Source organism: Ochotona curzoniae, unplaced genomic scaffold (genome assembly GCF_017591425.1).
Source record: "Ochotona curzoniae isolate NIBS_2020 unplaced genomic scaffold, NIBS_Ocur_1.0 contig_2404, whole genome shotgun sequence".
Taxonomy (NCBI): domain Eukaryota; kingdom Metazoa; phylum Chordata; class Mammalia; order Lagomorpha; family Ochotonidae; genus Ochotona; species Ochotona curzoniae.
In genome coordinates this window covers 5,095,086-5,106,637 of record NW_024465451.1, presented here as the reverse complement: position 1 = coordinate 5,106,637, position 11,552 = coordinate 5,095,086, and the positions used below count along the sequence as shown (strand labels likewise).

At 58.6% G+C, this 11,552-nt stretch overlaps 1 protein-coding gene across 1 annotated transcript; it reads right to left on the bottom strand.

Moving 5' to 3' along the window:
- Positions 1 to 1,032: 1,032 nt before the first annotated feature.
- On the bottom strand, positions 1,033 to 2,500 carry GJA4 (gap junction protein alpha 4). The gene has a single exon (XM_040974407.1). The coding sequence runs from the start codon at positions 2,486 to 2,488 to the stop codon at positions 1,487 to 1,489; it is 1,002 nt and encodes a 333-aa protein (XP_040830341.1). The 5' UTR covers positions 2,489 to 2,500; the 3' UTR covers positions 1,033 to 1,486.
- Positions 2,501 to 11,552: the final 9,052 nt, after the last annotated feature.

Here is an 11,552-nt window from a genome sequence, read left to right as displayed (position 1 = left end):
CACAGCAGTGGGGCAAGGGCCCCGGAGCTGCTGTGGGGACCCTGTCCTGATACATGGCAGAGGAATCAAGCTGCTAGCCTCCTCCAAGGACACCATGGTGCCCAGGGTGTGTACAGCCACACAGAGCTGACCCCCTTTCCTCTTCCAGCCCCAGTCCAGCCCTCACCCTGCCAGCTGGGCAAGGACAGCCACCTGCTTCTGGGGGGGCTCCTGCTGGGTGCTGTCCTGACTCAACTTGGGCACCTTCCATGTGCGAAGGCAACCGGGCCAGCTCTGGGCTTTCCCACTCTCCCCTCATTATGCTCCCCAGATTCTCAGTAACTCAGCTTGCCCTGGCCATGCCCCTCTGTCATGCTTTTATAAGGCCATGTCCTCTGCCCATAGCTTGGGCCCTCTCCCTGCCTGCCCCCACCAGCTCCCATCTGCCCGTCAGGATACAGTTGGAGTCCCCATTTTGCTGTTGCAGTTTGTGAGCACTAAGGCAGAATTCAACCCCTTCCCGGATCCATGTAGTATCCTGGTCCGCCCTCACTGAGCTTTGGGTACACAGGGTGAGGAGGACTGTGATACATCCCCTTGACTCACTCCTGCTGCCGGGCACACCAGAAAGGGCTGCAGTTAGGAAAACAAATGAGATATACTTCCTTTCCTGATACCAAGGGCCCCAGGCTGAGGTGGGACATATGGGGGACTTGAATCAGAAGCCATGTTTAGGGTCTGGGATGTCTATAGGCAAGCACATGGCAGGGGCTGGCGACAGAGAAGGTCACCAGTTCATGGACAGGTGGATTAACAGGGCACCAGATGGGCCGAGAGGACACAGCCCAAGGCCTTTAAGAAGAAGCCGGGGCTTTTGAAAGAGGCTGAGCACAGAGCTCAGCAGGTGCTGCCTGGAGCTGCAGAGAGCACAGAGTACACAGCAGTGAGAAAAGGAATCTGGGGTGAAATGACTCCCCCAGCCCCTGCCCCAAGGCACATCTTGACAGCGGCCATACACACCTAGTTGTGATCAAGTCCAGTTTATTCTGGAAGCATAAACAGTGGAACTAGGAAGGAGTGATGGACACAAGCCCCCAGTCCCGTTGACAGGGCCAGATCTAGCCCAGGCTCTGTCTGGCCAACCCTGCAGCCTCCATCAGCCTTGGCTTGGGCACAGGTGGATTCTGAAGGGGCTGGTAGAGAAGGGAGCTGTAAGTTGGTTGCAGGTTCCTCTGCAAAGGGCTCACATAACACCCCTGGTCAAAGGCACATCAAGCCAGCTTGCTCTGTGCCTGCCACAAAGCCGCCTTCTAGAGGGGAAGCCACTGTGCCCTCTGGTCACCAGGATGGCCCAATTATCCCAGAAAACAACAGTCTGGGAGGCCCTGTGGCCAGCAGGCACTGGGTTTTCCAAGCTCAGTCATCGTGGCGGGGCCTTCGTCAAGGGCTCAAAGCAGCCGCGTGTCTCAGGATGGGTGACAGAAGCCTAAGCCCATTGACTCCCCTCTTACACATACTGTTTCTTGGAAGCTGAGCTGCTGGGGCGACTGGGGGATTTCCGGCCACTCTGGGGGGGTGGGTCCAGGAAAAGGGGGGCCCTGGAGGAAGTCAGCCTCTCCTCCGTAGTCAGGTTAGCCCAGTTCTGCTCACTGGATGAGAGCCCGTTATAGGTTGGACATGGAGGGGACGAGGGCCCCTCGCCCATGGGGAGGTAGAAGAAGACCTGGTCGGCGTAAGGGTCCGAGGAGGCGTCCTGGGCCGGGGGGGCACCCCGGCTCTGCCGGGCCCGCAGCTCCCGGCTGAGGCAGCGGCACAGCAGGTGCACCAGCTCCAGAAGGTTCAGCACCAGGGAGATGAGTCCAACCACCAGCATGAAGATGATGAAGATGGTCTTCTCCGTGGGGCGAGACACAAAGCAGTCCACGAGGTAGGGGCAGGGTGCACGCTGGCACACAAACACAGGCTCCATGGTCCAGCCATAGAGGCGCCACTGGCCATAGAGGAAGCCAGCTTCCAGCACGCTCTTGCACAGCACGCTGGCCACGTAGGTGCCCATCAGCGCCCCGCGGATACGCAGGCGGCCGTCCTCCGCCACAGAGATCTTGGCCATCTGACGCTCCACAGCCGCCAGCTCTCGCTCCACGTGGGGGTCCTTGGCCGGCAGGGCCCGTAGCTCCCCTTCCTTCTGCCTCAGCCGCTCCTCACGCCGGGACAGGTAGATGACGTGGCCCAGGTAGACCAGGGTGGGCGTGCTGACAAACAGGAACTGCAGCACCCAGTAACGGATGTGGGAGATGGGGAAGGCCTGGTCGTAGCAGACATTAGTACAGCCCGGCTGGGCAGTGTTGCACTCAAAGTCCGACTGCTCGTCGCCCCACACCGACTCCCCGGCCAGGCCCAGGATGAGGATACGGAAAATGAACAGCACCGTCAGCCAGATCTTGCCCACCACCGTCGAGTGCTCCTGGACCTGGTCCAGCAGCTTCTCCAGGAAGCCCCAGTCACCCATGGTTCCGGGGCCACCGTCTGGGGGGAGAGGGGAGAAGACATGGTGCGTCAGGCTGCCTGCTGCTCCTTCCCGCCTGTTCTAGCCAGGAGCCTGCCATGCTATCAGCTATACTCGCTCAGCCCACGAGAAAACCTAGGCTCAGGGAGAGACTGGACTGGCCCAGGGCTCACCCGGCAGAGCATCGGGACCCAACACTGCCCTCTTTGCGGGGTCCCTGGGTGGTGGCAGGGTGTGCCCAGAGGCCCTGTCTAATGACGTATCTGTCCGCTCTCATTCCCAGTCAGATGTTGCCTCCCTGACGAGCCGAGTTCTATATCTGGAATGGGTTCAGGTTCCTTAGGAATGGAGAATTTTAGGAACTGACCCAAGGTTACCCATTGGGGCTACATCCTTCATGCTTTTTTTTTTTTGCCCAAGGCTGCCTTCCCCTGCCCCTGCCTGTGGGGTGGGGGGGCACAGGTGCATTGCTTGAGGCTTAGGGGTTCCAAACCTCTGGTCCCTGTCTCCCTCATTGCTGCCCACTCAGCTGGCCTCACATCTTTGCATTTGCAGTCAGGATGGGAGGCCAGCACCATCATCTTAGCTCCACCTGTCAGCAACAAGGACCACCTGCGCCCAGCCTTCTTCTCCCCCTCCCCCACCCTCCTGCAAGCCCTCTCCCCATCTGCAACTCCACGGGGACACGGGCCACCAGCTCCCAGCTCCCTGAGAACCAGGAGGGGGCAGGTGCCATTTTTCTCCAAACACTTTGTTTCTCTGCCCAAGCTCCGGAGGCAGTCCTGGGTTCAAGTCCCCGCCCTCTTAAGCAACCAAGCCCTAGGGTCAGGCATAACCTGTGACGCCTCCCTGGGAAACGCAGGCTTCCTACCTCCTGGGACCGTACTGAAGGTTCCGTGAAAGCAGGTAGGAACCGCGAGCCCTGGTACCCCGCCAGACCTCCCCCCAGGGCAAGGTGGCACCACCCGCCGCCCACTCACCGCCTGCCTGCCGGGCCGGCCCAGGTGCAGGTGGGGACGATGCCGGAGCGGCGCCCGTGGGAGCCCTGCCGGACAGCACTGCCGGGGGCGCCTTAAATAGCACGGAGGCGGGGTTGGGGGCAGGAAACGCGGGGGAGGGCGGCGGCTGGGGAGAGACGGGAGCAGGGCGGGCTTGGCCCGGGAGGTGCGGCTCTCTGCACCGCCTCCAGCCCGAGGTGGCCCCGCGGCCTCTCCTTCGCGGGGCCCCTTGCACAGCTTCTTGGGCCCAGAGCTTGCTTGGTGGCTGGACGTGGGAAGGGATGGCCAGAAGGCGCGCAGACGGGACGCGGGTGCGCAGGGACCACTCCTTTGCCACTTGTGTGCGGGGCTTTCCAGGCCCGGCTCCTTAGCACGTGGGAACTTCGAGGGGAGAGGGGGTGGGGTGCAGTGCCAACGTCCTACAGCCAGGATTCTTCCGGAGTTTTCAACCATCCCGGTGCCTGGGCACCTCCCCCCTGAGAGTCCACGTGGGGCGCTTGCTCACCTGCGCCTCGAATTCCCCACCCCACCTACCGGCCAGCCCTGGTCTCCGCCTCCTGTACCCAGCGAGGCCTGGGCACATCCGGGGTGGGTGGGCGGGAGTTCTCTGGACAGGTACCTGGACGGGACAGTCTGGGGCCGGGATGTTTGCGGCAGGAGGCTGTCGGCCAGGTGTGGTGAAGAATGGCTGGGGAGGCTGTGAGCTCTTGGGAAGGTTGGTGGAGAACCCAGAGACTCTACCCTCAACTCCTGTTCCCTGGTCGGTTAGGGCCGGGTGGTGAAATGCAGGGGCGAGGCAAGCGAGGGCGCCGGCAGGTGGACATCAGGGTCCGGGGGCTCGAGGCAGAGCCGGGGTGTGGAGAGCAGCCGGTCGGCTGGGTTTGGAGCCGGGGTCTCCAGGACTGGCTGCCCCTGGGGGAGCTGCGCCTTTCCCTTCCGGGCCCCGACTGAATGGGACCCTCAACTGCGCATGTTCAGTGCTGACCTTTAAGGGCATGAGAACAGAGGTCCCTGGGGGCTCCCGCCTGCCTGCTCTCCTGGGGCTGGGCCTAGCGCTCCAAAAGCTGTTCTGTTCCCTTCGACTGGGGCAGGAGGGAGGAGGAGCAGGTGGCCTGCAGGCAAGCGGGCGGAGGTGATGCTACAGTTGCCAATAACCGCTTTTACCCCTTCCTCGTGGCTCAGGGTGGGAGTATCCTACCAGTTCCTCCCTTGGGGAAGGAGCTGTCGATGCGGCTCACCAGCTGGCCAGCCCACCTGGAACCCCACGCTGCCTGCCCTCTGTGGCCACCGCTGTGACCTGCCCAGGAGGTGGTCCTCTCAGTGGCCTCCCACCTGATCTGTTGGCCTCTAGCCTGACCCCTCCACCCAGCATCTGAGTCCTGCCGTGGCTCCGCACTGGGTTCAGGGCAGGGTCTGAGCTCTCCAACTGTTGTGCGGACCTAGTGTGCCACTCACTGCCAGATGCCGTAACAGCCCTGGGACTCCTGCTGCCCTACAGCTCAGCCTTTGTTGCAAAGGCGCCCAGCGGCAGCGGTGGAGACAGCAGCCGGCCGTGCAGCCAGGCTGGCATTCTGCTGGGGCAGCGTCAGCTACCGAGACAGTGTTGCGGCTCTGTTCACAGCTTGGTGGCAGGTCTGGTGGTAGCTCAGCTGCAGGGTCGGCAGCAGGCTCCAGTCCACGGCAGTTCTGTTCTCTCAGCCTCACGCCTTCCCCAAATGAACCAGCAGAAGTTGGACTTGGATGCAAGTTCACAAGGGAGGTTTATTCAAGCTAGGCATGTCTGAGCTTGGGCTTCCAACCATCACCAACGCAGGGGTTCTTGGTGGGGAGCCCTGAGGTAGAAAATCGCAGGGTTCTTATACGGTTCAGGAGGGGATTCCACACAGTCACACTTATGGTTGGTTAACTATATTTCAGCCAATCAGAATTGCAACGATCACTCCCTCATTTACATAAAGTTTTATCTCTGAGGTATATTGTCAGTCAAGGATCACTTCCTCATTTGCATAAAGTTTTATCTCTGCGGCATACTATTGGTCAGCTACCAATCCCTCATTTACATAGAGCTATCTCTGAGGGGGACCTTGCCTTGAGGAAATGTCCTGTCATTGTGACTCAACACTTGTGCAACTTCAGATTTAAGTGAGTCACCTAGACTAAAGCTGGAGTCACTTAGACTAGCAGGGATTCTGAGGTCTTTCACAGCCACCAGCTCCGTGAGAGCCGCCCTCGGCCATGGCCTGACCCTGAGACGGTGGTGTGTCACACAGAGCAGCCACTGCAGCGGTACCTGCTGTTCCTCCCTGCGTCCACACTGTGCCTGCAGCCTGGAGGGCCCCCTGCCTCCGTCTGTGGACCCCCCCAAGCTCCTCAGAACTTAGATGTCATCTCCCGGAATTCCTGTCCTGCCCTCCACGGATGTTTCTGGACCCTCAGCGCTCAGGTGCTGCCCCACGGTGCAGCATTCGTGTCTGAGTGTGTATGTGTGAGAGAGAGAGAGAGAGAGAGAAGTTTTAGTTATCTTAAGAAATAGAATGGGGATGGAGCTGTGACAGCTGGTTAAGCCTGTGAATCCAGGGTCCCATATGAGCGCCAGTTGAAGACACAGCTGCTCCACTTTCCATCCAGCTTCTTGCTGATGTGCTGCAAAAGCATCAGAGGATGGCTCAGAGCTTTGAGACTTTGCACCACATCGAAGTCCCGGACGAAACTCCTAGCTTTGGTTAGTGGCTGATGAAAGATCTCTATCTCTCTTCCTCTAACTCTGCCTTTCAAATGAAAATAAGTAGATAAACATTTTTTTTAATTTTTATTACTTTTTTATTGGAAAGGCGGATATACAGAAAGGAGAGACAGAGAGGAAGATCTTCCATCCAATGATTCACTCCCTAAGTGAGCGCAACGGCCGATGCTATGCCGATCTGAAGCCAGGAGCCTCTTCCGGGTCTCCCACGCGGGTGCAGGGTCCCAAAGCTTTGGGCTGTCCTCGACTGCTTTCCTGGGCCACAGGCAGGGAGCTGGAAGGGAAGCGGGGCTGCCGGGATTAGAACCAGTGCCCATATGGGATCCCGGGCGTGCAAGGCGAGGACCTTAACCACTGCGCCACCGCGCCAGGCCCATAGATAAACATTTTTAAAGATTTATTTATTTTTATTACAAGGGCATTTACAGAAAGAGGGAGAGACAGAAAGATCTTTCATCTGCTGATTCACTCCCTGAGTGACTGCACTGGCCAGGGCTGAGCTGATCCAAAACCAGGAGCCAGGAGCTTCGTCCGGATCTCCCTCACAGGTGCAGAGTCCCAAGGTTTTCAGACATCCCTCCATTGCTTTCCCAGGTCATTAGCAAGAAAGCTGGATGGGAAGTGGAACAGCTGGGTCTCGAACTGGCGCCCCTATGGGATGTAGGTATTCCAGACACTGGTTTTATGTGCCAGTCCCAAACAATGGATCTCAAATCAGAAACTGTCTGCCCCTTCCCCACCTCAGCCCCTAATCCCAGCAGTTTGCTTGTCTTTATCTCTTCCCCATTAGTCTGGCCTGCATGAGTGGGACCCAGCAGGGTACCACCCTGTGTATTCCTTCAGCACACATTTACTGAGCACCTGCTGGGTACTCAGGCATCCTTCCCAGTACTGAAGATCCCCCTCAGGGCCAAGGTCAGCATCCCACAGGGTCCCTGCCCTCGGGGAAGGCAGGCGAATTCAAATGTGCTAGATAGTCAGCAAAGCTGTGGGAAAGTCAAGCAGGAACTGAGAGGCTGCGTAAGAGAAGTTCTGGCTGAGCAGGTGGTGCTTGGCGGAGCCCTGAAGGAGGCTGGGGAGGGAGCCCTGGGACTCTGTGCGGGAAGAGAGAAGCTGCAGTGTAGAGCAAGAGGCAGGAGGGTGCAGGAGCTCCGCGTGGCTGGAGTAGAGAGCAAGGAGCAGGGAGGGGCCCGGAGAGGCTCGGTGGGGTGTGGGCTGGGGCAGATCTCCTAGGCCTGTAGAGGATGCCATTCTCTCTCTCTCTCTTTTTTTTAAGATTTATTTATTTTTACTGGAAAGGCACATATACAGAGAGGAGGAGAGACAGAGGAGGAGAGACAGAAGATCTTCCGTCCAATGATTCACTCCCCAAGCAGCCAGTGCTGCGCCGATCCGAAGCCAGGAACCAGGAACTTCCTCTGGGTCTCCCACATGGGTACAGGGTCCCAAGGCTTTGGGCCGTCCTCGACTGCTTTCCCAGGCCACAAGAAGGGAGCTGGAAGGGAAGTGGAGTTGCCAGGACTAGAACCAGCGCCTGGTGCATTCAAGGCTAGGCCACCGCGAAGGACCCAAGGATGCCATTCTTACGCACAGGAGTGATGGGACCCCCACGGCTGCTGTATGTGGGGAGTAGCCAACACACATCCACTGTGACAAGGGACTGACTGCACTGCGGGAGTGCCCCTGTTCCACCATTGGCCCTGCTATTGCTGTTGTCCAGGCAGCCAAGGCTCCTCCTGGGTAGCCCAGCCGTTCCTGCCATCTGCCCTGAATCTGTGTCACAGCTCCTGGCCACAGGTGTCCTGCTTGCTCCTGCCTCCTGCCCTCTGCCCTCCTCGGGTGAAACTTCCTTATACCACCCCTTCTCCACATGCTCACCTCCTCTCTAGGCCCCGTGTCCCACAGAAAGGGGCAGGAAGCCGAGATGGGAGCAGCAGCCAGGGTGACCGATGGCAGAGTGTCTCAGACTCAGCTGATGTGCCAGAACGCCAGAGGCTGGGTGACCCTAGACTGATGGCTCACGGTCGGTCGGTGGGGCGAGGGCTGGGAGCCCAAGGTCAGGTTATCAGAATGGTCAGGTTCTGGGGGAGGGCCCGTCTTCCTGCTGGACAGATGGCCAGCTTTTGATTGTGTTTTCAGATGAAAGAAAGATTGTCCTGCATCTTATTTTTGAGAGATGAACCTTCTCTCTCATACACATACAGTCGGAGCCCCATCCTGATGCCTAGAACGGAGGCAGCCCGTCCATGTGGGCAGCAGGAACCCAGTCGCATGGGTCATCACCTTCATCTTCCAGGGTCTGCAGAAGGTGGTGGCTGGAGTCTGGAGCAGGAGCTGGGATTAGAACCCAGGGACTCTGCCATCAGATACAGACGGACCAACAGCTTGCTACTTCCTTTCACTGCTGACAGAGACCATTCATCCAAGATGGTTGCCCATGGGCTGATGTTGAGGTATCCTGGCTGACTTTAGCATCCCATGCTGAAGTGTCCCTTCGAGTCTGCCGGCTTTGCTTCCCATCCAGCTCCCTGTGAGTGCAGCTGGAGGATGGCCCGGAGCGTGGGCCCCTGGCACCTGCATGAGAGACCCAGGTGCACTTCCGAGCTCCCGGCTCCTGCTACCCCAGCCCTGGCTGTTGCAGGCATGGGAGAAGTGAACCAGCAGGAGAGCTCCCCCTCCATGTCCTGCTAGCTCCCCAAAGGTCTCATCTAATACCATCCCCTGGGGGACAGGATTTCAAGAAGTAAATTCTGGGGAACATGTGCGAGCAGTGGGCTTGCACCAGGAGGAATGAATACAATATGGCCCCCTGCTGCCTGGCGACTTGCAGGCCCTCTGTAAAATGCACCTGCCAAGAAGGAAGCCTAGGGCCCAGCACAGCAGCCTAGCAGCTAAAGTCCTTGCCTTGCATGTGCTGGGATCCCATATGGGCACCAGTTCTAATCCTGGCAGCCCCGCTTCCCATCCAGCTCCCTGCTTGTGGCCTGGGAAAGCAGTGGAGGATGGTCCAAAGCCTTGGGACCCTGCACCTACGTGGGAGACCTGGAAGAGCTCCTGGCTTCAGATCAGTGCAGCTTTAGCTGCTGTTACCACTTGGGGAGTGAATCATTGGACGGAAGATCATCTTCTCTGTCTTTGCTCCTTTCTGTATATCTGATTTTCCAAAAAAATAAAATAAATCTTAAAAAAAAAAATAAAAGAAGTTTGGAGGCATCCACAGCTGCGAAGGGGAGGCGAGCGCCACCTTGTGGGGACACCCCCACGGCTGCACTGCCGGGCGGCACCATCCCGGCCTCCTCTGCGGTCCTGGCTTGCAGCCTGGAGTGGCAGGGACGGGACAGGAAGCCCAGGGCGGGAGAACCAGTGGTGTTTTCTGGTTTCCATGACTTCCAAGGTGCCCTTGGCCAGGCAGCCAGAACCGGCTAGAAGATGCTGGAATATATGGTGGCAAGCAAGTCGGTGGAGGTCACCCACTCTGAGACCTTTGTCACTTGCAGCTGGGCTGACCTCTGTCCTGGCCTGGGCATCTGACGGACACTTGCCTACACGGGCTTGGCTCCTGGCTGCCCAGCCAGTGTTGTGCTGATCCTGGCGCCTTTGATTCTGCAGTAGTCCTAGGAGTGCGGGCTGCATGCATTGCCTTTGCCCTGCCCCACCCTGCTGGCTCTGCACTCTGCCAGCTCCCTCGACCTTGGACTTCAGAATGGGTTGGGTCTGTGGGATCCACCTGCTGATGAAGGTGAAGTTGGCGAGGGGTGGGAGGAAACTTACCTGATGTATCGTATCATGCCCATCCACTGTCAGCCTGATAGCCCCGACCCCGGGGCATGGTGGTGCCTCCAGTGATTTATTTTTTTAAAGATTTATTTTATTTGTATTGCGAAGTCAGGTATACAGAGAGGAGGAGACAGAGAAGAAGCTCTTCTGTCCAATGATTCACTCCCCAAGTGACCGCAATGGTCAGAGCTGCACCAACCTGAAGCTAGGAGCTTGGAACCTCTTCTGGGTTTCCCACGCAGGTGCAGGGTCCCAAGACCTTGGGCTGTCCTTGACTGCTTTCCCAGGCCACAGGCAGGGAGCTGGATGGGAAGTGGGGCTGCCAGGATTAGAACTGGTGCCCATATGGGATCCCGGCATGTGCAAGGCGAGGACTTTAGCCGCTAGGCTGCTGTGCAGTTAATCTTTGGAAATAATCTCTCTAGGAAGTTGTTTGCTACAGGGACCCCGAAGAATGCAATTCCCGTCATATTGATGGTGCGGCCGAGGACCTGAAAGGGTGTCCAAGGCGTGGTGTGAGGCTCCTGTCCTTTTTGTAGTAGTCCACTGCGATTCAGTCCTGAGCCCCTTAACCCACCTCCCCCAACATGAGCCGAAGGTGAGCCTCTGTCCACTCAGTCCACATGGCCACCTGAGCTCTCCTTGGCTCTCCCCTGCCCCCATCACCCCGGGTCCCACCTCTCTGGGCAACCAGAGCCTCTGGCCAGGGGGCTGGGGTGGAGAAAAATGCTCTGAATTTTTATATGTGAATGAAATGCTGGGTGAGGCTGACACTGCATGCTTTAGAGCAGCCACGTGGCCTTTGGCGAGAGTGAATAGCAGAGATTGTGTGTACACAGGGCGGAGGCTGTGATAGGAGCAGGGTGCCAGGGTGTGGTCGGCCTGTAACGGCCCACCCTGATGGGCCGAGTGGAAACACAAGGCGGGAGCGCAGCGCCCTCTGCTGACCATGTCTGGAATCCCACCAGGGCTCTGGCCCAGCTCCCCAGCCCTGGCCTCACTTCACCCCTGAATTTGCAGCTTTTGGGCCTCGGAGATAGCTCCCTTCCCTGCCCCCCAGGGTAGCGTGAGCGGGAGTGTGGCGAGAGCAGGGAGGGCAGAGACAGTTTTAAAAAAAAAAAACACAGCGTTTATTGAAGGAAAGCAAACTTTCTGGCGCTGGTCCGCAGCGCCTCTACCTGGCGGCACCCGGCTGGAGAGGAGGGGAGCAGGTGGGCACGGGTGTGAGGCTTTCCCAAAAGGAAGCGGCTGCCCAGGAATGGGATGGGGCGGGGAGGGGGAGCACTCAGGCAGAGCCGCTGCTGGAGGACGACCTCCCTCCCACCTCGGGAATCTGGGCGGCCCCAGGCCAGAGTGAAGATTCCCTTTGTTGGTCACCCAGCGTCCCCATCTGTCTCCAGTTCCCCTTCTCCTTAGGGGAACCCTGGCCTGGGTGCCCCACCCGAGGTTAGCGCGAACACTCTGCTGGGAGGGCCTGACAGCATCCTCCCCCTACACCCCCCGCCCCCAGCTTGTATGTAAGGAAGGCATGTGGCATGTAGTTAGTATG

Bases quoted from the DNA above. Each gene is read 5' to 3' on its own strand.
- GJA4 (XM_040974407.1), bottom strand. From the start codon at position 2,488: ATGGGTGACTGGGGCTTCCTGGAGAAGCTGCTGGACCAGGTCCAGGAG.